The 25,131-nt window shown below is 34.3% G+C and overlaps 3 protein-coding genes across 3 annotated transcripts in view; 1 reads left to right on the top strand and 2 right to left on the bottom strand.

Annotated features, from left to right (window-relative positions):
* Positions 1-17: 17 nt before the first annotated feature.
* Positions 18-2,059, bottom strand: LOC118744058 (the record flags this gene model as incomplete). The annotated part of the gene is given in 3 exon segments (XM_036476816.1): positions 18-129; positions 1,420-1,680; positions 1,758-2,059. Coding segments are annotated over 3 exon segments (593 nt in total), but the record flags the coding sequence as incomplete, so codon positions are not given.
* Positions 2,060-8,444: 6,385 nt separating this feature from the next.
* LOC118743509 (FAS-associated factor 1) lies at positions 8,445-13,071 on the top strand. The gene is given in 15 exon segments (XM_036476234.1): positions 8,445-8,721; positions 9,336-9,404; positions 9,459-9,645; positions 9,995-10,144; positions 10,238-10,427; positions 10,495-10,699; positions 10,795-10,892; positions 10,945-11,045; positions 11,150-11,295; positions 11,366-11,520; positions 11,596-11,744; positions 11,806-12,080; positions 12,296-12,376; positions 12,378-12,416; positions 12,708-13,071. Coding segments are annotated over 15 exon segments (2,049 nt in total). The 5' UTR covers positions 8,445-8,682; the 3' UTR covers positions 12,873-13,071.
* A 6,840-nt stretch (positions 13,072-19,911) lies between these two features.
* Positions 19,912-25,131, bottom strand: part of LOC118743507 (putative ferric-chelate reductase 1 homolog) — a 10,288-nt gene continuing 5,068 nt past the window's right edge. The window contains exons 2-10 of the mRNA XM_036476233.1: positions 24,559-24,716; positions 24,143-24,468; positions 22,040-22,191; positions 21,785-21,941; positions 21,484-21,710; positions 20,884-21,127; positions 20,707-20,819; positions 20,500-20,619; positions 19,912-20,432 (exon numbers count right to left, since the gene is read on the bottom strand). Coding sequence (XP_036332126.1) covers positions 20,304-20,432; positions 20,500-20,619; positions 20,707-20,819; positions 20,884-21,127; positions 21,484-21,710; positions 21,785-21,941; positions 22,040-22,191; positions 24,143-24,468; positions 24,559-24,716 — 1,626 coding nt within the window. The 3' untranslated portion in view covers positions 19,912-20,303. The remainder of the gene's footprint in view (positions 20,433-20,499; positions 20,620-20,706; positions 20,820-20,883; positions 21,128-21,483; positions 21,711-21,784; positions 21,942-22,039; positions 22,192-24,142; positions 24,469-24,558; positions 24,717-25,131) is intronic.

Genomic DNA, 25,131 nt, shown 5'->3' with positions numbered 1-25,131 from the left:
TGTTTAGGGGAACATACTGATGCATTCGCCGGTAACCGTACGACGGTGCATTGGAACTTATCACTCGGAGGCACTCCTTTTCAATGGAATCACAGTTATCCAAGGCGCTAATATGTAGCAGGCAGAAATCTAAAAAATAATAATAATTTGAATGACTTTTAGTTTAAATTTGATAACACACATGGGAACACTAATTCTGGTGAGGCAGAAGTGAAAGCTACTTTTTATAGATTTTTTACGCTCCGTGGTGTAAAGCTCCCATCAGTTCCAGATTTTGAGAAAAATCGTTTGGAAGTGTAAAAAATCGGATTTTAGGCAATGTTTGTGAAGCTCTGGCGAAGTAACAAGTGCTAATAGAACCGGCCCCTTGAACTTTGAACTTTCGACCACAGAAAAAAGCCATCTCTTCACTTAGAGTCATTTTAGTTCAATGAAACAAAAGCTTATCGAATTTTCTACTTGGAATTTAATTAAAGCTCAGATTTTCGACAACTTATCCTGAAAATGTCATTTCTGCATAATTACCAGGACCGAAAAGTTTAAGCTTTTGCTTATTTTGCTTATACAGGGTTTCCAAACTTAATTTTTTAAGTAAACGTTCAAGAAATAAATTGCTATTATTTCGTGCGTGTGAATTGTAGTGTCCAATGAGTTTTGACATCGGATATTCTACAGCCTGCGGTTTCACTCTTTCCTTCCAAACTAATGGAACGGGCATATATTTCCGTTGAAAACAAAGGTGCCCCCTGTACTCTTCACAAACAAACTTCAGCAAATTATAGTAGAAAGCGTAGCAAATTTCTTAAGAATTTACGGAAGACATTGGTGTTATTGAAGAGATAAAAAATACCTTATCTCAAACGGAGAATAACGAATATTTAAAAAAATTTTGCAAGACTGAATTAAAAACCAAAACATTAAACTGTACTTAAATTTTGTTGTTTTGCGAGCATATTTACCAATGTTTAAGAATTTTTTTTGTCTCATTTGCTTCCATGTAACGATTAAACACAATTTATTTTTATATGGCAGAAACCCGCAACATCCTCGGCGAAAAAAATTCTAAAAAATCAACGGTAATTTTTAGCCACTTGAAACTTGCACATTATTAGACTAAAATTGAATGGGCTATAAAACTGTGTATTCAAAAAAATTCTACCGCTTCTGAGAAAAAAGTTTGAAATTTGGGTGAAATTTTGTTGCACTTTTTTGCGGTCTTTTAAAAAGTTTTAAACTTGAGTTTATGTGAGTTTGGTGAGAGAATGAACTATATTTTAATTGAAAATTCTTAAAAATAAATAAATAAGCATGAGTGGCAAACAATATCACTTTGAAATGGGGGTGCTATTGTATTGACCAATACTGTATATGTGCACATATATATACATATGAATATATATACATATGTATGTGACTTACCTGAAAAAGTTGAGTTCGGAAATCCGATATCTTGTAAATTGTCATAATTTCGTTCCAGGGTCTTATATTCCAACTCAGTGTTGATCTGGTTTTCGACAACTACAGGCCTAACCAACATTACGCTCTTCTGCAATATATTAGCCAATCTGCCAGTTCCGTCGTTCAATAATTCAATTTTTGCTCGAAATGCACCAATTCTTTTTAAGATCTCATCGTATAGTTGGCTTTCGAAACGAGTCGGCTCATAAAAACGCACTTTTTCTAATTTATGGGTTAGAATTTAAAAAACGGTGCAAAAATCGATAAAATATTAAAACATTAAAAAAAACAAATATTACGTTTTATTATAAACTCGCAAATGATGAGCGAAAAATGCAAATTTTCATCCCAAACTGCACTTCGTTCCATATTTGTTAGTAAGTTTCTAACGAGATTGCCTAAATTCAATTTATTCTGATTCTGTTTCTGATTTAGATAAACCGACTGGGTCTGTGTAACTGCAAATGCAAATACCATCGTGAAAAATAATAAAATTGCTTTTCGCTTCGAGCACAACATTCTTGCAAGACTTCTACAATTGATTTGAAGCGCGGCTACTTCCTTAAGAACTGTTTCAATCGATGTCACCGAACGTCACCGTTCAGGCCAAAGTTACACAGATTCATCATTACGCATCACCACGGCTGTGCAGACATATTACATATATGTAATCAATTGCCACTGCCATTCGGGCCAAGAACCATACACTGAAAAAATCGGACGATTGATTGTGTTGACAAACATAATAATAATGAGAGCAATTTCAAAATTTTAATAATTTTTAAAAGGGAAACCGCAGACTAGAGAATCAAATTTCTAGTTCTGTACTAGATCTTTATCGCCAAAAACGAACCAGTCCAATAGTAACTAGACAAAAAATGCAAATGTTTTTACATAGCTTGGTAATACAAAATAATAATTTATATTAACATTTTAACATCTTGGGATCTTCTAGAATCTAATCAATAATAGCAAGCACCTCTGCAAACTCAGCTACAGCCCAAGGTATGTAAACTTACATTTTTTACAATCATTCAAGCAAATTTAATTTCAAATTGAACACACATTTCTTTCAAAATAATTTAAAGATTGAAAAAATGATGATTATTTTTTTCTTTCGTCTGTCGATTTTAGAACTGGTTCGGAACTATAGAAATTAGAACTGGTTCGGAACTATCGAAAAAGGGATACAAAGCGCACTAGATCCTATTTGTCGAATTTAGCATTGATTCTAAACTATCGAAAAAGGGCTGTAGCAGGGGGCAATTGACACTTCCTAAGACATCGCCATGTTAAATTCGCCGGTTTATCGGGAATCAGTACTGGGTCTAAATGTACTAGAAGCGCCCGGTTCAGAACTAGAAATTTTTCCCACAGGGTATGTACATATACATATATTATAATCAATCCTTTTTAACTTACACACATTTTTTTGCAAACATTTTAGTTATTGGGAGAGAAGTAGAAAAAGGATTATAAAGTTGATACGAGTGAGTTTTATTGTAACACCTAATGTCCATTACGACGTAATAAATGAACTGCCAGTGTCGGATGACTTTCAAAAAAAGCTTCATTAACATTTTTTTGAGTTTGAAGTGAAATTTTTTTCAGTGTATCCCGCAAATCCATACTTTATTTTTCTTAATACAGATAAATTGACTGCAAATGCTTTTGGATTTGGCCATATGTACATTCAAATTCTCATTCAGTAATATAGAATAAAATGAAAAACGAAAACAGCTTCGCTGCAAAACAGACATTTGATTGCTACAACTACTTCAACAAAAAAAAAATTGCAGAAATAAACAGATATTTTAATGCAAACATTGAAAAATTACGCGAACTCGTTACATACGTACAATTCTATGTATGTATATACAGTCTGTCAATAAAGTTTAGGTACAGCGAATTTTTTACAATATGGGCAACTATTTTTTAAATATTTTATTTTTCGCAAATTTTTTTATAAAAAATATGGTTAATTCTACAACAAAACCCCCAAAATTCAAAGTTCCAAACCTTGTGCAAAATTAAAGAAAATTCTGCAAAATTTCATTCAAATATTGCACTTTTTATTTACGCTCTCTAGAAAAAAAAACTGAGTATGCAGCTTTTTAGCCCATTCAATTTTAGTATAATAAAGTGCAAGTATGAGGAAGCTAGGACTTACCATTGATTTTTGGGGAATTTTTTTGTTGAAGGTGTCGCACATTTTTTCAATATAAAAAGTTTATCAAACAAATTTCATATGAGGGCTCTTTGGGGAATTTTTTTTTAGCAAACATTTTAAAAAAGTAATTTTGTTTACTTGTCGGGCAATATTTTTTTCATAGGGATATATGTACATTGGATCCTTGGCTAAAAACTTCTGTGGTAAAACTGTCCCTTCTCTGCTAGTTAAAGTCAAAGAGTAAGCTCCTTCAATAGGGATTTCCAGCAGAAATTATCAACGTCTGACTGTAAAGAGAATCGATGCTCAAATAATTAAAAAGCTATAGGTCTGACCTTTAATTACTCAACTATTTGAGATTTTTTAAAAAATAAAAATATTCTGATCCGATTCGGCTGGCAGCCACGACTTTGAAAACAGAATTTTGTTCAAACATAATAATTTATTTTCCATATCCACCTATTTACATACATAGCTCGCAATAACCACAAATTTTTCAAACCAGTCGAAGCTATAACTTGAAAATTATCACTTCTTATATTTTTTTGTTATTATATTTGTTTATTTTTGTTCATAGGGAGAAATCTGAGCTATTATGTTCTCCCAGCAAACGATTGATACATTTCAGATCTTTTTTCCATTTTAATCTATTTTTTTTTTTTTTTTTTACAAAACTTTAATTTATTTTCAGGATTTAAAACCTAACCTTAGTTTCGTTTTATAAACTTTAACTACTGAAATTATTAATAAAAGGAAAATTAAATACATTCGTACATATAGGCAATTGCTTTGAAGATTGTACTGCATATATGTATGCATACATACATACATACATACATAGATATGTACTTCAAATCAAGAATAACATTGCGTTGACAAACAGCACCAACGAAACACTATACTTGTGTTCCGGGCATCGGCAATCTCGCGGCAGGAGGTCGGCTATGAAATGTGATTTAATGCAGCTACATCTGTTCACGCTTTCCCAGCCAGTGATTCCCAGTGCAAGCTCTTTGGGGTTTAGAAACTCAGCAAAACCAAAAATACCACAACTGTGTTAAAAAAAAACAAAAAAAAACTTAAAATGTGAAGGAGTTATTCATATACATTAGGGCAGAGCGATTATTCGATTACTCGAGCAAGTTAGTTAATCAATTATTCGGTTAATCAATTACTCGAGTAATCAAGATTTTGATTAATCAAAACAACCTATCTCAATTTTTGCTCGAGGTATCGTATACACGGACAGACGGACGGACGGACAGACAGACATGGCTTAATCGACATCTCTTTGCATTCTGATCATTTATGTATACATTTGTCTATATCTATCTCGATTCCTTTGGGGTGTTACAAACAACCGTTATGCGGCACAAAGTTATAATACCCTGTGCACAAGTGCGCTCGGGTATAAAAAGTAAAAATAACCACTCATGCTCAGATACCCGTAGTTGCGTTGGTAACGTATACGCCCCGAGGCACCATACATACATACTACGTTTATACGTAAGCTATTTGCAAATAAAAATAATTTGCAAATACCTAACTCACTGTTTATTCGATGGTGAAAAATTCTTTCTTAATATTGTGACCATCGAAAAAGAAAATTAACCTAAGAATGGCGGCGGCTTGCGCTTATTTGCAAATAGTACCACCAGTGGCGGATCCAGCGGGGGGATTTTGGGGGTTAAACTACGTGTCAGTCAGTGGCGGACCCACCGGGGGTGTTCTAATGTGGCGCATATGTATGTATAACATGGCGTCTATGTATTAAAAAACCCCCCGTGGGTCCGCCACTGACTGACACGTAGTTTAACCCCCAAAATCGCCCCCGCTGGATCCGCCACTGAGTACCATTAATCAATACTTATTTGCGTGAATTAGTTATTTGCAAATAGAAAATTAACTCAGCTTTTATACGGCAAAGTTTACCATTTTGCAAATAATACGGCGCGAATAGACGTAGTAATAGTCAACTTATGTACAGTAGTCGAAAAAATGATAGCCGCACCAAATTTTGACAAGTTTTAAAATATTATTTTTGTTGTTATTTAATTTTGGTTAGTTTTTTATAGTTCATTCTTAACTAACAACATCCGTTTAAAAATAAGTTTAAAGGCAGTGTCACACGATGGGTGTTTGCCGAAATTTGGTGCCCAATTGTGTGAATACCCAAATATTTTTCTTTATCCCAATCACGAAAAATAATTTGTTGAAATATAAAAATGTACAAAATTGTACAAATGTACGAATCGAGTGACACTGCCTTAAAAATGTATGCATTAAAAAAATCAAGTTTCGAGTTTTTAATTAGATTCTGAGCATGCAGTTTTGTAGTCTATTGAAGTCTAGTAGAATAAAGTACGACTTTCAAATCGCTAAAAATTACGGTTGATTTCTTAGAATTTTTAAAAAAGCTTGAAATTTGTACAAAAGGTGTTTGAATTTTTTTAACATTGCACAAAGTTGGAAGTTGGATTTACGCGGGTTTTGTTAATGAATGAACTATATTTTTATAAAAAAACCAAAATTAAAGAACAACAAAAATAATACGTTACAACTTGGCAAAAAGTGATTCAGCAAAATTTGTTGACCACTGTATGTATTTTCTTTTTGCTTTCCACGGCGAAAAATTCGGATTCGCCGGTAACACCTCGATATCATGCAAGGCGAATTTATACCGCGGTACTTCTTAATGTCAAAATGATGTGTTTGTTGTAATATGAATTCAGCTTGTTTACAACAAACACATCATTTTGACATTAGGAAGTACCGCGGCGAAAATCTAAATTCGCCACTAACACCACCTTGTATAAATTCGCCTTGGCTACAGGAGCATGTTCCAAGGCGAATTTATACAAGGTGGTGTTGTAAAATCAGCTGACTTCTTCCCCACTGATACCCATCAAAAGCAAAAACAAAATACATGCGAACTTTGGGGCGAATCGAGATTTGACATAACACCCTCAATACAAAATACGTGTGGTTGTTGTTGTTGTAATCTAAATTCGCCAGTAACACCACCTTGTATAAATTCGCCTTGAGTATGTGAAAGGCGAATTTATACAAGGTGGTGTTATCAGATCCCATGATGCAATAAAACAAACTGTTGGACGTTGTGACAGCTCCATTGAATGCTGCCTTAGCTCAGCAGAATAAGAAGGAAAATGGGAAGAAATTAATCCCCGTTTGGGGGAAAAATATAAAACTACATATGTTCTCCTAAACAAAATTTGCTTTTTTATAGTATATTGGTAATGAAATAAAATAAAATAAGGTAAAATACTTTTTTAAGAAAACAAAATATGTTATACCGATGAAAAATAAAAAGCATTTAACTACATTTAATGCAAAGAATTGTTAAAGAAGTAACACTGTTTCACCTAAGGCAGTCAATATGGCGGAATTAGAGCAAGAAGCTGCCAACATCCAATACCTTGTTTTATTGCATCATGGGCATTAATCACGTAATTTTTTCAAAAAAAGGTTTCTTCATTAAAAAATCACGATATATTTTCGTGTTTTCAGGATTTTTGGCTTTAAAATATGAAAAGGAATATAAATTAGGTACATGGAAGGAAATATAAATTAATTATCTTTATTTTGACACCTTAGTTTTTTTAATCGACTAAAGCCAAACGTGAATGTGCTTCACTTTTGAAATCATCATCATGAGCGTGCGCGAACGTGAGCCAAAATCACTCAGGCGCACGGCTCTAGTCTCAACTGCTAACAGTTGCCGCGTACAACTGAAAGTTTACTGTTCAATAAAAGAAAGAATTTTTTGCTATGTCGAAAAAGAGTTATAGTTTGCTGTTAAAATATATTTTATAATGTTTAAGGTTAATAATGGTTTAGAAGCATTATGTCGGTGAGGAAGCAATATGTTTTATCTGTTCTATAGCTTTTTGTCAGCAATTAAACTCATCGATTCCTGAGATAAAAGGATAGTTTGCGGTGAACTGAATTTTTTCATGATGATCTTTTCTTCAAAAAAAAACAATTTTCTCTGGAAAATGTGCAGGTGCCAAATACCTTCCGCTTTTTAAAATCGAAAGAAGAGGATGGTATGCCTAACTGAGCCTTTGACAAATGTATGTATACAACCTACACACATTTTTTGACTACATAAATACGATTTGACTCTTTGTTGCTGTCATACTTTTATATTTGATATTTTGCATACTAATATCACCATTTGCATACTAATATCAAATTCTCTCCCAAAGAGATGAAAAAGCAAAAAAGTAAACGAACAGGAAATTAGCCATCACTTGCAAAAACCGGAAGAAGAAGACACACCAGCTGACTTTGTTTATGTTTTATTTGTAAACAAACTGAAATTCATGTTGCCTCCATAGGAGAAAAAAGGAAAGTGAACGTTCGATGTTCGCCAGGAACATTTCTAGAAGTAAAACTAGTTGGCGCTATCATAAAGTCACATAGCAGGCAGCCAAAAAGCATATAAATACCAATTCTCGGAAAATGCACTTATGTTTGTTTACAAAAATTGCAACCATATGTTTTGTGATCATATGTTTTCGTGTTGGATAATTTTTGCTGACTAAAATTTTGCCATTACAAAATGAACGCTTCTCTTGCATCAAAATGAACGCTCAATTTTTGTGTGTTGCATAATTTTTTGTCGTTTTCGAACGCCATCCAGTAAAAATGTGGAAAAACTATTACAAATTTTTGACTTGTCGAACGCACCTATTGTTCACGCAAATATTGTCTCGTATGCACCTCACTTTATACTGACATTTAAAATCTTTTTTGGGGGATTTTTTCTTAAAAGAGCAACACTGCAATTGAGACGAACGAGTTTTTCTCCAATTCATGGGAAGTGAAGTTTTTCAATGCGTGTTGTTATAACACAAAAAATAATACATTTTCTAAATTAAACATACTTTGCTTTAGTTTTCTGCGCGATTATACGGTGTTTAAAGCTATATTGATTTGCTTAACGATTTTTAGAAAAAAGCAGAAGCAACATTTTTTAAGGGTTATCTATAGAGGCAACAAGCATCAAGCAATAGCGAAAAAAAATACAAATGTCGGAGAACAAAGACGAGATTTTGGCGACTTTTCAGGTAGACTTAAAATATAAATTTTGCATTATTGGTGAGAAATTTGTATTTCAAAATATATAGTACATAAATCAAAACCCCAAATTTCTGGAGTGAATTAAAAATAAACATGTAGATGCAGGGTATACATACATACGTGTGTTCATGCCTGCATACTTATTTACATACATATGCACATGACTGGCAGTCTGATATGGAGCTTTCCTACAAACTTCTGTTTATTTAAATGGTGTTCATGTGCGCTCTAAAAGATACATATATGTATCACAAATGGCATAATTTAAGAAAAACTTCCAATTTAAGACGCCCTAGAAGTTACCGAAAACATCTGAATCGCTTAACAAGTACCTATGTATGTATGTATTACAAAAATAACTCGGAAGTGTTAAAAATACTGCGTACATAAGTATGTTTTTTAGCAGTTTCTTTGTAAAACTACTATTTAAACACTACTTAGACAGCGGCTAGTTATTTCAAATTTTTCTGCCGTCAATAACTGATAGGGAAACTCTCAAATTATGAATAATAGATACATATATAAGCATGTTCTACTTATATACATATGTATGTATATAATACAATTAGATATACAAAACCGTGTAAAAATTTTTTTATAGAGCATTACTGGAATAGATGATGTTGGTGAAGCATTTTCGCATTTGGAGGAGACGAACTGGGATCTAATGGTAAGTTCCCTGAAATTTTTTGTCTCAACTTTTCTCATTATGACATAATTTCAGGTTGCTATACAGCGAGTCATACCTCAGGATGATGTACCTTCACATGGGCTAAATCAAACATCAGCGGTTAGGGAAAATACATCAGGTTTCTCGAACACAACGGCTCTTAACGATTTATCCACAAATGCAGGATCATCTAACTGTCGCCAATGGAGCGTTAATAGTGCTTCCAATCAGGGCTTAGAAGGTACGTCCAAGCGTACATATGTAGATAAATACATACATAATCACATAAAATGCAAAAAGTCCTAACTAATGCAAAATTCAAAACCCCCACAAAACCGTTTGCTTAAAAAGGGTAATTTGTCACGACTTTTTGCAATTCAGTGACGGTATTAGTAACGGCTGTGAATATTTTATTGTTCCCCCAACGGCAACGAAAGAGTTAAAGTTAAATTCAGATATATAGTGCCTCTGAAATGTTTAACCTTTTGAAGATTCTTTTCATTGCGGACGTTCTATCACTGAATCTAAAATCACAAGAAAGAAATAAACAAAAACCATTATGTAAATTAGTTCAATTTTATTCATTTTAGCTTCCACTTCTGCAGACGCTGAAATAATTGATCTCACGTCAGATATGGATTTGGACCCGGCAAGGCACAACGATGTTAAAACTTTGGTGCTGAACATACACTACAATGAATCAGTCTACACTATTCGTCTGCCATCAATTGCTACAATTGGTACGTAATACAAATTATATCTTCCGGAATCGTTCGGTGGCAGTTAACCCGACTATTGCGAACAAGTCCTTATCTATTTTTTCTATTGCTCAGAACAACTGAAATTGAAAATATCGGAAGAAACAAACGTACCGATTTGTCGACAAGCAATTCGCGGGTGGCCGCCAGCAAAACTACAGGATGCTCGTAAAATTACTACGCAGTTATGCAATTTAGACTTAGGTCCAGAAAACGATTTAATTTTGCACAACTTAAGCGAAGAAGGCTACGTTGACACAGAAAAGTAAGACGTTTCTATTCCCATCAAGTGTATGTCATATATGTATATGTATTAACTCCATTTTTTTTAGTGAGGAAATCGCACATAGACTTCGCGACACATTCAACTTGACCATAGTAGAGCAACCGAGCGGTAAAACAATAACTTTGCCGTTTTTAGGTAGTAGCACTATTTTGGAAGTGAAGACAAAGGTGTACTATGTCAGTAATATAAATGTACGTAATCAGGAATGGGAAGGCTGGCCCTCTAACTGTGATGACAACTTAACTTTAGCTGTAAGTTAAAATTCCATTGTCAATGTTTTTAATGTTTATGTGACGAGAGAAAACTCACGTATTTTTTCCATTTCGATTCTTCGAACTTCCTCCAGCAATCTGGTATTGGTTTGTCTCATAATTTTACACTTCGAAATGCAAGTGATAAGAGTATGGACATCGTTGGAAATTCTAACAACATTAATGCCAGCAAGTAAGTCATTGACCATAGAAAGTACAAATGAAAGCACTTCTTCTTTTTTCAGTAATACCATCGAGACTGACGACGACAACAGTTTAGACGACGAGGACGGATATGATCCATTGCAAGATGAACAGCCTGTTCCTCCACGCAGTAGACACTTGAGTAATTACTTTAAATTATTATTATTTTTTTTTTTTTAAATAAGAATTTTTGGTACCAGTTTCTAATTGAAAAATATATATAAATTTATCAACATATGTTCACAGTTCCAAACAACATTGGCAATGAATGTGCTGGTTCTATAGAGTTTTTTGATAACTACCGTGAACGTTTCGGAGAACCACATCCCGTCTTTTATGTCGGCAGTTTAGAAGATGCAATCAGAGAAGCTTGCCACAAACCTGCGCGTGAAGTAATAAATTAATCGAATTTATTAATAACTACTTAACTAAATGTCCTCTTGGTTTCTCTATATGTTTTAGCGAAAACTGCTTGCAATTTATTTACATCATGGTGATAGCATTCTCACAAATGTATTCTGTGATCAAGTAATGAAAAACGAGAGAATCATTGAAGCATTTGCACAAAATTTTATACTCTACGGATGGGACTTAACATTTGAAACGAACAAAAATATGTTAGTAAAAATCTAATCCAAAATGAATAGATTGAGAAGAAAATTTTTGATGATTCGTATAAAATTACGTTACAGGTTTTTATCTTCGGTCACTGCCTGTGTGAGTAATACTGCATCCATAACGATTAGTACAAAACCAGTAGACAAGCTGCCTTCGTTATTAATTATTGGCAAAAGTCGGCTATCTGGAAGGTCATCGTGCGAGGTGATTTCTATTGTTGATGGTAAGAAACGAAAGTTGCAAGCTGTAGCTTATCGAAATTAATGTTGTGTATGGTTTGCCAGGAAATTCAGATTTAAATTCATTTTTGTCGCGCCTCATGGATGCAGTGGAAATGTACAAACTACAGTTGAAAGATGAAATACGCGAAGAAGATGAACGAGCTGAACGTGATCAAGTCAAGGCTGAGCAGGATTTGGCCTATCGTGAGACGTTGGAAGCTGATATGGCGAAAGATGCTGCCAAGCGACAGAAAGAAGCAGCAATCGCTGCAGAACGCAAACGATTGGAGTCGGAAAAGGCAGAGGAAGATGCGAAACGAGAATCGATACGATTAGTGGTAAGCCGTAAACATTGCGCTTAAGATATGTTGTATGTCACTTATTCGTTCACATGACATTCGGGTCTACGTAGCCGGAACGACCCAGATTAATATCTAGCCAAGTATCACTCCAGCGCCATTCCCCAAAAAAAACTCTTTGGGGAATTTATATGCTGTTACGACAACAACAACAATGCCACTTATTATGTTCACCAAAACAATTTTCATTTTAGGCCCAACAATCTCTGCCGCAAGAACCTTCAGAGTCTGAAACGAATGTCTCCACAATACGTATTCAGAAACCCTCTGGGGAGTTTTTTAGAACGAAGATTCTATAAATATAACACACTGCAGGTAATATGTGGATTTCAGAAAAAAAACACGTAATTTTTAAGCAAAAAACAAAACCGACTTCAATTCCCATATACAAATTTTAAGAGCACCGTTAATTTCTTCATAATCCCTTGTTCGGATCTAAACCTCGGAAGTACCGGAGGGTTAACGTGGTCCAAAATTGTGCGGTAACAAAAAATACAAATAAATAAAATATTCCGACGAATTGATAACCTCCTCCTTTTTTGAAGTCGGTTAAAAATAAAAAGTAAAAAATGTAACGCAAAATTTCTGATTTTAAAAATTTTTCAGGATATCCTAAATTTCGTAGCTGCGAATAATTATCTTATAGAAGAAAATAAATTAATCCTTATATCGAGTTGGCCACGTAGCGACTTAACAGCTATCGATCCTAACAAAACGCTAGAAGAACTGAAATTGTTTCCACAAGCGAAAGCCGTACTTGAAGAACGATGATTTTACATTTACCGGGGGAAAACCAATTTACACATAAAATAATGTAAGATGATTTGTAATAAAAAAATATGTGGTTTGTTTGTGGACGAACCAGCTATCTAAAAACATCAAAATTATTTTGAACTCCGTAAAACAAACTTCTTAAAATAGATTAAAACGTGTCAAGTATATGAAAATAAAAAAATACACAGGAAGAAAATCGCTATTTGCATTATTTGAAACAGTTGAAAAATTTTACAATTTTTCACACGAAGATTACGAATTGCAATACTCGCTAGGAAAAACTTTAAATTGTGAATTTGAATTGTGAACTTCGGTTGTCGATAGCATAAATCGACTAGCGATTACAATTCTAAGGACCATAAAGCCAGTAAACACAAAACGTATTGCCGCATAGCCTAAGCGTAGCGAAGAAATTCGACCATGACGATATTCGGCCACAAAGGAAAACACTCGGACCCGTAATGGCACACTAACTTTCTGCAAAAAATTAGCTGAGCACCATGGAAAGAAACGGGGCCAGACGCAGCTTACTTTTCAATAGGCACACAAGATCCGTCCGAATGAAGTCCCCACACATTCAGACACCTGTACACAACAACAACAATAAATATACTTATTTTGTCCAATTCCATCGGCCCAGACGGCAACTGGAGTTGAGTATCCCAGATACAGTGCAATCCGGTTAAAATGGAATCCACGGAACCGCGTCAAATTGTCCATTATAACCGAGTGTCCAATTCATCAGAATATCAAATTTTTAAACTTAAAAAGTAAGTTTAGTGTTTTATTTATTAAAGAAATAATGTACATACATTTATAAATATGTATACATACGTTAGGGAGTCTGAAACCTCATTTGGTATCAAACGGCTCCGATAGGTCCTTCCCAATTGTGACTAAGCCGCATTAGTTTCGCGGAATACCAAATTCAGCCATCGCTGCATAAAGACAACTTATTTTCGTGCTGTCGAAAACGCCTTTGAAATCGACTATGTGTCGATCCTATTCTCGCTTGTCTTTCCAAGATTTGGCGTATTGTGAATAGGTACCTGGATTTGCAAGGTCTACTATATAATTTATCTATCGATCTTTCACTCAGCTGTCGATCTCGACTTGGATACAAAAATCTAAAACCAATGGTTTGTCTCTACGGGACATTAATATAATTTATCTCAAATAGAGAATAGCGAATATTTAAAAAAATTATAGCGACCAGCGCAGATCTCCAATATTTGAGAATATCAAGCAACACTAGAATGTCCATTGAAATTTTCCAATCCTTGAAATAAACTGATTAAAAAACAAAAATTTAAACTGTACTTAATTTTTGTTGTTTTGCGAGCATATTTGTAAGCAATTCAGTCGAGCTCTCTCATACTTGACTGTAATGTCAAAAAATGTAAACAAAGAAATTAACCCTTTTTTATGCATTTAACATATTTGATAGAAGTCAACATCTTTGAAATGAAAGTTTTTGTAAATATGAAAATATTTAAAATCTCATTAGAATCAGCTTCATTTTATTTACTGAATTTTCGGTTTAATGTAAATGTGGAAATGCATACTTACACAAAATTACACACTAAATGAAACACACTCATTTATAAAACCGTTTTGACAATTTTCTTGCTTTTACTATCCCAATGTTATTGAGCATTTATTTTTTTATTCAAATGCATAATTCTAAAGAATATTAAGAAAAAGTTTTATTCTTCTAAATTTACATCTGAACTCAACTTCAATAATTTAGATATTAAATTTTTGCTATTCGAAATTTCCTTTCCATTAAATTTATTAAAAATTACTTTCAGTTTCTTTATGTCAACAAGGAATACTGATTTAGGTTTTATCAGACCAATATTTGAAATTTGGCCTATCCATGTATGTACATATATGAAAGGGAGATTTTCTTTTCATATTCAGTATGATAAACCCTGCACCTGGGACCAAACGCGTCCACTTAGAAATACTCGACTGCGATAGGCAACAAATAAAGTCACGACCACACGTGAAGAGTCCCCTAATGAAACATTGCAGCAATTTGCCCACCGTTGTCGCTTCACTTGACAATTCGAAGGTTTAAAATAACGCACAAATTTGTTGTCCAGGCTCTTGACAAACACAACGCACCGCTCGCAATTCCTTTCCATTTTATTATGTATTTAAAATCAATCGCACAGCTCACAATTGAAAATTTATATAACGAAAAAATTTTGAATAGTATAGGGTTAAGAGTTGACATTTCAGTCGCCATTCAAAAGAGAGAAATGTCGAAATCACTTCTACCTTGTTTTGGACTAAAGGCGCTGGCCCAATGCAGGCTTGCTTTGCGCGCCTTGCTGACTTCAATTTGGTTTGATTCACTTTGAAAACTTGCTTGGCCGAATGGTGGCTTGGAACGCTGTCAAAGTAACCAGCTGTCTGGTTGAAAAGTCAATAGGTTTGTTCGTCGAAAATCCAGCAAGAATTATCCAACACTCAAAATATCAGAGAGTAATAGGGCTTTCGCACGAGGCGATTTTTCAGGCAACTTTTAGTTGAAAGCAAAAATCGCCTCGTCCGAACGGCCTTTCAACTAATCGCTTTCAACAAAGTTGGTCGCCAGCCAACTTTGAGCTCGTTCAACTTTTTTTCCTTGCAACCCTGTGTTTGTTTACATTCTGTATCAGTGTTGGGAAATTAAATTGTTCCTTCAGTACGAAATCTATACAAAAAATGTACTTTTCGGCTATAAATTGTATACACTTTTTAATTCGCTCATATATTTTCTTAGTGCATTCCCTTCAAGACCAATGAATTTATGGTATTCATGAGAGAGTTTTATTGTTTATGTACATACGTTTACGTAGTTTACACTTTTACAAATTGATTCCACGTGCACATGTACTGCATTTAACGCAAATATGTATGCACACATTTTCAGGTATACATCTTAACAAAAAGCATATTTAAGTTATTATTAATGGATAAAAGAGACATTTTCCTTTGGATTCAGTACTGAAATTTGACATTTTAATAGCATTTTAAGTGCTTATCAAAACTTTACGACAAGATTTGACCATTTATCTTAATAGTATTCAATTTTAATTATTTTTTGTAAAAATACGGTTTATATTTTAAGAAAAGCTGTACAAATTCAAGGTTCAAACTTTGTGCAACATTAAAAAAACCAACACACTTTCGTAAAAATTTCGAGCTTTTTAATTCGATTTCCTAGATTTATTTTGAGCGTGCGGTTTTTTAGCCCATTAAATTTTAATATAACTAAGTTTTTTAAGATTTCTTTGATGAAGGTGTTGCTAGTTTTCTCCATATAAAAAAATCGTCGGACACACTTCGTATGGAAGAAAATGGCTGACATCGTCGACAAAAAAAATGCCAAGTTCAACGGTAAGTCCCAGCTACTTTAAACTTGAACTTTATTATACTAAAATTGAATGGGCTAAAAACTAAAGAATATTAATAAAGCTCGAAATTTTTACGAAAGTATGTTGGTTTTTGGATGTTTCGCAAAGATTTAATCTTAGGTTTGTACAGTTTTTCTTAAAGAATACATTATATTTTATAAACAGATAATTAAAATTAAAGAATAATAAAATAAATAGTAAAATCTTGTCAATATGTGAGTGCCGTAAAGGTATTATATTTACGAAAATCTCTTCTTATAACGAACGAAGATTTTGTTTCTATATGAAGCTGACTTCGACATTTTGTTTTAATAAAACTTAGTATCGAAAAGTTTCTTTAAAAATTTGACTAGGCTATATTATACTGGTTCGTTGAAGCCATTTTTCAAAACTTACAATACGAACAGGCGAACCAAAGAGAATACAAAAAATTTCTTGCTGTTAATTTTCAGAGCTATATATTTTTAGTATTCATTACAAAATTTTACTAAAAAGTACTGCGTAGTAGGAAAGTATATTGTAAATGAAATTGTATAAAACAAGTACAATTGTACCAAAAATGCCAACACTGTTCTGTATCATACTTTTTTTTCTTTTTTACCTTTTTACTCTTATTTTATCTTTCAGCTTCGCTAAAAGCACTTCTACCAACGCTTGGCTTACCAAATTTATGCCAATTGATCAAATTTTGCGATTTAAATTCATTTTCAATAATGTAAATAACGATTCGTGTTTAATCGAAAATCGCCTCGTCTGAATAGGGATGGCAACTTTTTCACTTTAAACTTCTCATTCAACTTCGTATTCAACTTTTGTTGCCTGTAAAATCGCCTCGTGCGAATGCCCTATAAGAAAAATTTCTCTCAAATTCTCTCTCATGTTGAGAAACTTGCAAATTTCTGCACGAACGCAAATTTGCAGGAGTTTGCAAGTTTCGCTGCCAGCTGGCGTCCACGGTTGCATTTCAAACATAAACAATTTTTATAGAATTTTTAAAATTCTTTCGGATGGCCAAAAACAGGATATACATGTATATTTCTTGTTGTTCTGACTTTCTTTAACATACATTTCAATTTCTTCATCGTACTAGCTGTCGGGTTTCTTAAATCGACTCTGGTTGCAATTGCATTCCGATTGCGAATACCATTTTTTTCAGCCGAATTAAGTTCAAATCATTGGAATTAACTAAATTAATTATATCAACAATTATTTACTTCCTTTTTTCATAAAAAAATCGCTCGTGTTTATAAATTTTTAAATTTAACGAACTAATTTATTCAAATTATTGTAGACAAAAATGCAACCATGCGCCACAACCACATGTTTTTCGTGTTTGCAAATTCTTGCTGGCAAAATTTTTTCCAGCAAGAATTTGCAACTTCTCTCCAAGACAACTGTCACTTTGCTCTCACAATTTTTGAGTGTTGGATAATTTTTTGGTCTGCACGAACGCGATTTGGGCAAAAATCGTGATAATTCGTACAAATTCGTACAAATTTTTTGCTCGACGAACAAACCTAATGTCTGTTCCGTTAACGTTAATAATTATTTCATAGAAAACTCTAAGAAATGTATGACAAACTTTCAGATTAATTTTTAAATTAATGCGAAATAATGTTTGTATTTAAAAGAAATGATAATAATGATACATACATATCTATATCTACATTTACTAACAAAACTATGACTTAAAAAAGCGATTTACTTGAAGAAGAAGTTTTTTCCTGGAAACAATAAATCATTTTTATTTCATTTCGAATTACCTGCATTTTCTGTGGCTTTTTTAAATTAAGTAAGCAAATTTTTGTTTGAATTTATGTATTTTGAAAAGAACATACCTCTTTGCCAAAAGCCTACAAAACGCTTTCAAATAAAACATTTGCCTAATTCAAACTTAGAGGCGCTTAAAGCAAGTGAAGAAAAGCTGCCATTTGGCCAGCCTTTATACGTTTTAATATATTCCAAATCATTTTTAACACTTCTCGCAGCGAAGCAAGCAAAGCAAGCCTGCATTGGGCCAGCACCTTAAGGACAAGGCACATAAATACAGGTAGAAGCCAAAATGACGTTGCTCTCATGATAACCAAACCTTTAAACTTCAAATTGTTTTCCTTTTATTTCCTACATTTCGTTACGCTTTGAGTGACATGTCGTTCTTTTTTTGAATTTTCGTTAATGACAAATTTTAATTAGCATTTGAATTTTTGTAGTCTTGTGCGGTTTATACTTAGTGTATTTGTTAAAAATGCAACACCTGAAGCGCTGTTTTTTATGTGGTGTTAAATATAAAGAAGCCACCACTCATTTTTTTAACGTGCCTCAATGTCCTTGGCGTAAGGAGCGTTGGGAAAGCAGCTGTGGGGTAGAGCTGCAGCGAAATGCCTTGCTGTGCGTTAAACATTTTAAAGCAGCAGATTTCATAAATGCACCGGGAGGTACAGGAAAGGCACGTTTGATGCCAAGTGCTGTTCCTATGACCCTTATGCCGGAAAGTCCCTCCAACAACACCGCAACTCATAAATCAAAAACAGAAAACATACAAGTTAACAAATTTTAACTAAAGAAAATAAATAAATAAAAACAAAACTTCAAATTTACTCAAAAACGGCAACCAGCGAAATGTAATTTTGTATTTTTCCTTACACACGCTCATTTTTATTTTTACTCTCCCAAAAACTTTGACTTTTGTAGGTTTGATGTCAATTTGGCTTCTACCTGTTTTTATTGTACCATGCCTTAAGGAGGCAATTGAGATATATAGCAAAGTAAAAGCAAATCCAGAGACCGTAGTCGTAAAAATCGTAGTGTAACCATGAAAATTTGGATTTCTATTTTTCAATCATACTTAATCGCATGATAAAAACATTACAAGGTAAATTCATTCTCTCAATTCGTCGGCCATGATTTTGTTCTGACGTTTGCCAACATTTTAAAATCATATTAAATTGAAAATAAAAAAATTAAATTGTTCACAATTGTTGTTGTTTGAGATTGAAAATGAGAATGTGTGTGTGAGTTTGAGTTTTGATTTTAAAATTATATTGTTGGCAAACGTCAGACTGCCTCTCAATGGTTTTACCTTGTTATGTTTTTATCATGCTTAATCGTATCCATGATAAAAGCATAGCAAGGTAGAACCGTTCTCTCAATTTGTCGGCCAGATTTTTTTTGAAGTTTGCCAACATTTTAAAATCATATAAAAGTGAAAATAAAAAATTGAAATTGTTCGAAATTGTTGTTGCTTGAGATTGAAAATGAAAATGTGTGTGTGAGTTTGTGAGTAAATTTAAAAATTAAATTGTTTGGAAACGTCAAGAATTTTAAAAGTGACTCTCAGCGGTTCTACCTTACTATATTTTTATCATGATCGTATCTTATGATTTTTGTTTTTAGATCATAGGAGATTCAAAAAGGTAGTATGATCGAAAAATAGTTGAAAATCGAAAAAAAAAAACAAAAACCATAAAATAACGATTAGTATGATCGGAAAGTCTTTATTACCAGTAAAAATCAAAATATGCCTTATTTTTGATCTCTGCACAAATGGCCAAATAATCATGGACTCATTTTACACATGTGTGCGTGCGATTAAATTGCTATTAATAAAAAAAAAAATACTAAACATCCAATCTGTATAAAATAAAATTTTTATTTGGAATAAATTATTTCAACAGTTTACAATAAATCTCTTGATAAAACAATAAACGGTAATATTAAAAGTATGTATGGTAAATGATTGTATGTTCATAAGCATAGTAAAATCTTACGCTAAAAATGCTTTGAGGTACAAGTACAACGAATTATAAACAAATATACATATACATACTATATAGCTTAAATTGCATGGAGGCTTAGCATAGCACTAGCGTGTGTGTGTTCCACATCTTGTAGACTTGAGCATGTTCCCTTGGTATTTATTGTTTTCAGGTTGTCGATTTCTTCAGTTACATATGTATGTATGTATGTATGTACATATATGTATGAATACGTTCAATGGCCCTTAATACGGATGAAAAATTGTTCAGTTGCCGCTAAGTTGATCGACAGTTTCTTCGATTGGAGCCAGTACCACTATTAGCACCAGGGCAACAACAAAAAGTATCAGTATTACAGTATAGGCTGCCAAAAGACCCTTGCGAAAACTGGCATACTGAAACAGAACAAACAATGGTTTAATATTCGAATGAATAAAGAAAGTTTTGTGCTTCCTATCCTACCGGTGCGTCCAGTTTGTGGTCCATCCTGTGGCCATTGCGCATGCCATGGTGCCCCATATCGCTCATTTGAAAGGCATTAGCCTGCTGCGCCTGCTGGCGGTCCGAGAAGCAACCGGCTATCTGCAGGCACAATAACAACTTAAAATTTAATCAATGGCCCTTTGCCCAGAAAAAAAAAACAAATTTCGCTGATTCGGGCCAACTTACTGAGTAGATTAAATGAACAATTACATGCACCACCACGAACGCCACCAACACCCAGTCCATCCACTCGGGCAGCTCAGCCTTAGACAACTTGACAGCGAAGAATATTGTGACAACTGCCAGAAAATTATGTCATTTAATATACGAATATTAGCTATATATATGTATGTATGTATGTACTCGACAATATGTGGGCCAGATTGCCGCCCAGCCAATGAGCCCAATTGAAAATTGGCCGATTTTTGGAATTCGGTGCTGGCCGGAAGAGAGCTCCTATTGGCTGAATGAAACAAATGATGGTCGTTATAGTGCCAAGAATAGCGTGTGGATTACGCTCCCCTGACCACTCGCCAATTTCAACAAATATAATAATGAAAGCAGCAACCGTCAGTGACCAGGTGGTGACCATACAAACGCGATGCCACTAAAAAAAAAAAAAAAATCTACATATATTTTATGATCCACATAGTTTGGTGTTTGGCAATAGGCGGCATACACGGTGCGTCTGACTCGCGAGTCATTTGCGTACTTGTTCACTCGCCCGCGACTACACACAGTTGAATCATTCAGAGTCATGCCAGGAGTCATGTCGGTCTAACTAACACAAACACATTCAAACCGACTCGCTCGAGTCAGACGCTCTGTGTATGCCACCTATAAGTACACATGATCGTTATCTATACAAAAAGGCCCAAAGTTCCTTATTTTGAAAATGTATTTTTTACGTTTATATACTAAAATTTAAAAATCTTCATAGATTTCCATTCGCTACGCACTTACCACAAACCATTGATCTTTTCCACAAGTCTGTTTGCCCACCCAGGTTTGCTTGAAATAACGGGCTAATAGAATACCCAATGACGTTGTGCCGATCCATGCAATCACCATGAAGGCGCCATGCAAACGCAACAGCAACGTAGATGAACCGGTCAGGGCCTGAACGACTGCCAAATTTATCGGACTGCCAGATGGCAAGCGGCCGATGTCGTGGTACCCAACACTATTATCTGTAATGCAACGAAAAAAAAACAAAAACAATAAACAACTATTGCACTCATAGATATATACAAAGATGATGCACCTTTCAGTGCCGTGCCAGCTGCTAGCAAAAGGTGATATTTATTATTGAGCAAATCGAATCGTTTGCCCCGCACCTGAGTGACCACATCCCTCTGCACTTTGCAATAGATGACACCATCAATGACTGACGATTGAAGTAGACGAGCCCCGTTTTGTGGCTTGAAAATGGGAATGAAAATTTTATAGTACCGTTTCGTTAACAGCACTATGTACCTACATACATACGTATGTATGTATGTGTACTTTATTTTCTTACCACATTGGCTCTGCTGGAACCATAATTTGGTGCGCCCGATGTGTAGGATGAGTACAAATTCACCCTGCCGTTCTGTGGCACACACTCGGTTACCAGATCTTCGCCCATTTTAGCGTCCTCCGAAAGTCCCAATGCAATATAAGCGGCACCATCTGTAAAGAAATCGAATGTCATTTCATACATACATACATACATATGAGACCGCGTCGGACTGTAGAAAGAAAACCTTGTCTAAATCTTACTTCGAGCAATTGTTCGGGTATAAACCTCGTGCAGAATGAACGATATGAATGAACGCAATAAACCTTTCACTCATCGTTAAAAATTATCAATTGTCGGTTAAAACAGAGTCTTGGATATAAAAAAAAACGACCTATTATTCTTGATTTTATAACGCATGTAATACCTTTCTACTCTCCGACTGGGTGATTTAGTTCGTCGCATCACAAAGCGCGTAATTATTACGGTATAACATCCCAGTCTTATCAGTTTTCGATTACATTACTGATAACTATGTAATCAGCATTCTAATGTATTCAAAAAGTTCCAAAAATTTCATATTAAAACACATTCTCAAATTCCAAAAATTTCATATTAAAACACATTCATTTCTCGATCATAGGTACTGCAAAATTGAATGCCCCACTTTTCTTAGGACTGGCCCTGGGGAAAAAATGCATTTTCGAATGTGAAAAGGGTTGTTTTAATGATTATTTTTTTTTTTTTATTACTATACATTACATTTTCGCACTGGGATAAATGGTATTCAGCAAATTGAGCAAGTGGCCTGGCACTCGGGCAAAAGAGTGTATATGAGCTCAAGCAACGACTGTTGACAAATTAATCAACTTTTTAATGTGCACCTTTCCCGCCGAGTCCAGATATTTTAAGGAGCCAAAAAAGTAAAACCTTGTAAACTGAAAAACATTAAACAATTTGCTAGAGAAGGATTTCATGGAAAAATGTAATAATGTAAACTGAAAAATAAAAAGTTATTTCAGCTAAAAATGGCAATAAAATTACCCAAAAAATCTGCTAAAAACTTAAAAATTACCTTAAACTCAAACACAGCAAATTGTTACGTAAAAAATTAGCTAACGGTGAATGCTCGGATTCGGCAAAAAAAAACGACAGAAGCCGAACCTTTTTGCTATCTAGACTTTTTTTGTTGAACGTGTATTATAATTTAAAGGTATGCACTTATTGTGAATAATCTGTTTCAAAAAAAATATGGTATTGCAACTTTTTCTTAAAATCAGCTGACTTTCAGGTGAGAACTTCAGAATTATGAAATTGTAATTAAGGAATATACAAACATATGTACATATAAAAGAGTTCTTAGAGGTGCTGATATTTTTCAATATAGGAATACTAGCTCCCAAAAGTTACTTAAAGCAGTTTATGAAAATTATCTTACTGCTCCATCCGCCAGTGGTCATAGAACCAACATCAGGGCGGCCGCTGTGACTGGCCGGTTAGAGGTGCGTACTACCACTCCGTAGAACTTGGTTTCGATCCGCAGTCCGTACAAATTCTTGATTAGAAAAAAATATTTCTAACAGTGGTCGACCCTCGGTAGGCAATGGCAAACCTCCGACTGCATTTCTGCCAAAAAAAAAAAGCTTCTTATAAAATCCAGGTCCCTCCATCACAGTCGAGGAGAAGCTCGGCCAAACACTTGGCAAAAGTGTAAGCACCAAAATATTATTATATTATTGAAGTTCTTATAAACAAATATATTTGCTACATAACAATGACTATGCACAGAAACTGAACTGTGACTGCAATTATTTTAAGAAAATGTTTTTTTTTTTTTTGGAATAAAAAAGAGATAAATATGTACGTTTCTATGTATTTTGTATTTTATGTACACTTAAAAAGGCAAGATGGGGCTTATTCTTTGAAAAAAAAAAATCGACTTACTTAGTTTTAATGTAAATCATCGGCTTCGGCCTTGGTAGTCGGCCAATTTTTAGATCAAAACTCAGCTTCGGCCGAAAAATCTACCTTCGGTCGGACTCTAACTCAGATGAATGTATGTATGTATGCACATAGTAAATTCAACGTATCAAGTACCTAGATGTGTACGAAGTTGATACTTACCACGTCCCGATTTCATTTCGAATTCATACACATCACCGCGTACCGTTATGGCCGATAATGATTTACAAGACTTATCCTCGATGCAGCCATTCGGAAAGCCGAAACAAGTTTTACTTCGACCACATTCCGAGTAGAAAGGATCTTCCTGGGACTCTCTCACTGTCGGTACTTCTGTCTGTGGTGCGTAAACTCCACGCGGCGGAGGTGTTACATAAGGTAGGCGTGTGGTCTGAGGATAAGCCCCAGCTGTTTCGCGCCGCACGACTTGTACGGGACTCGATGGTATACCGACCCAAAATGAGTCGTATGCTTGGGCCACAGTTGCGCTAATGTCAAAAGTAAAAGAATGCGAAGATATTTTAAATTGAATATTCTCCATATTGGAATTTAGCGTTTACGAAAAAAACAAAACGTACTTAAAGACAACTTCACCCAAGAAGTCGACCGGAGACTGCCATTCTAAGCTTACGGATTGTTTTGGTCCCGGATTTGTGTGCGTTGCCGAGTTTCCAACAGAGTCTTCGCAGTTCATTAGCTTGGCCCGACCATCGGATGACGGATTAAATTGACCAATCTGGAAAACGTTCAAAAGCCAAAGTTAGATTGTTTACATACATATATATTTATGTGCATTAGACTGCATCACTCCCCATACAAAAAAACAAAAAGAAATCGGTTCGGTTTTTCCATTGAAATTATAAAATCTATTATATTTTAAGACGTCCACCAAAAAATATTTCGAAAAAATATTAAGATTTAAGTGAGCTGGACCGATTTGAAAATACCTCCAAAAATGGAGTTTTATAAGAATAAAAATAGTTTCGTAAAGATATTTTTTGAAAAAATCCCCTCAAATGACAAAACGGTTTAAGCTTAAAAAATTTGCCTAAAAATATTTTTAAAAAATTAAAAAAAAAATCGAAAGGAATCGTAATAATGAGATTTTTGATGCTGTTTTTCACTTTTTTCAAAGATTGGCATAAGAAAAA

Source organism: Rhagoletis pomonella, unplaced genomic scaffold, assembly GCF_013731165.1.
Source record: "Rhagoletis pomonella isolate Grant_MI unplaced genomic scaffold, Rhpom_1.0 Rhpom_scaffold_00007, whole genome shotgun sequence".
Classification (NCBI taxonomy): Eukaryota; Metazoa; Arthropoda; class Insecta; order Diptera; family Tephritidae; genus Rhagoletis; species Rhagoletis pomonella.
Note: the sequence above shows the minus strand (reverse complement) of the source record. Positions and strands in the feature narration are given on the sequence as shown.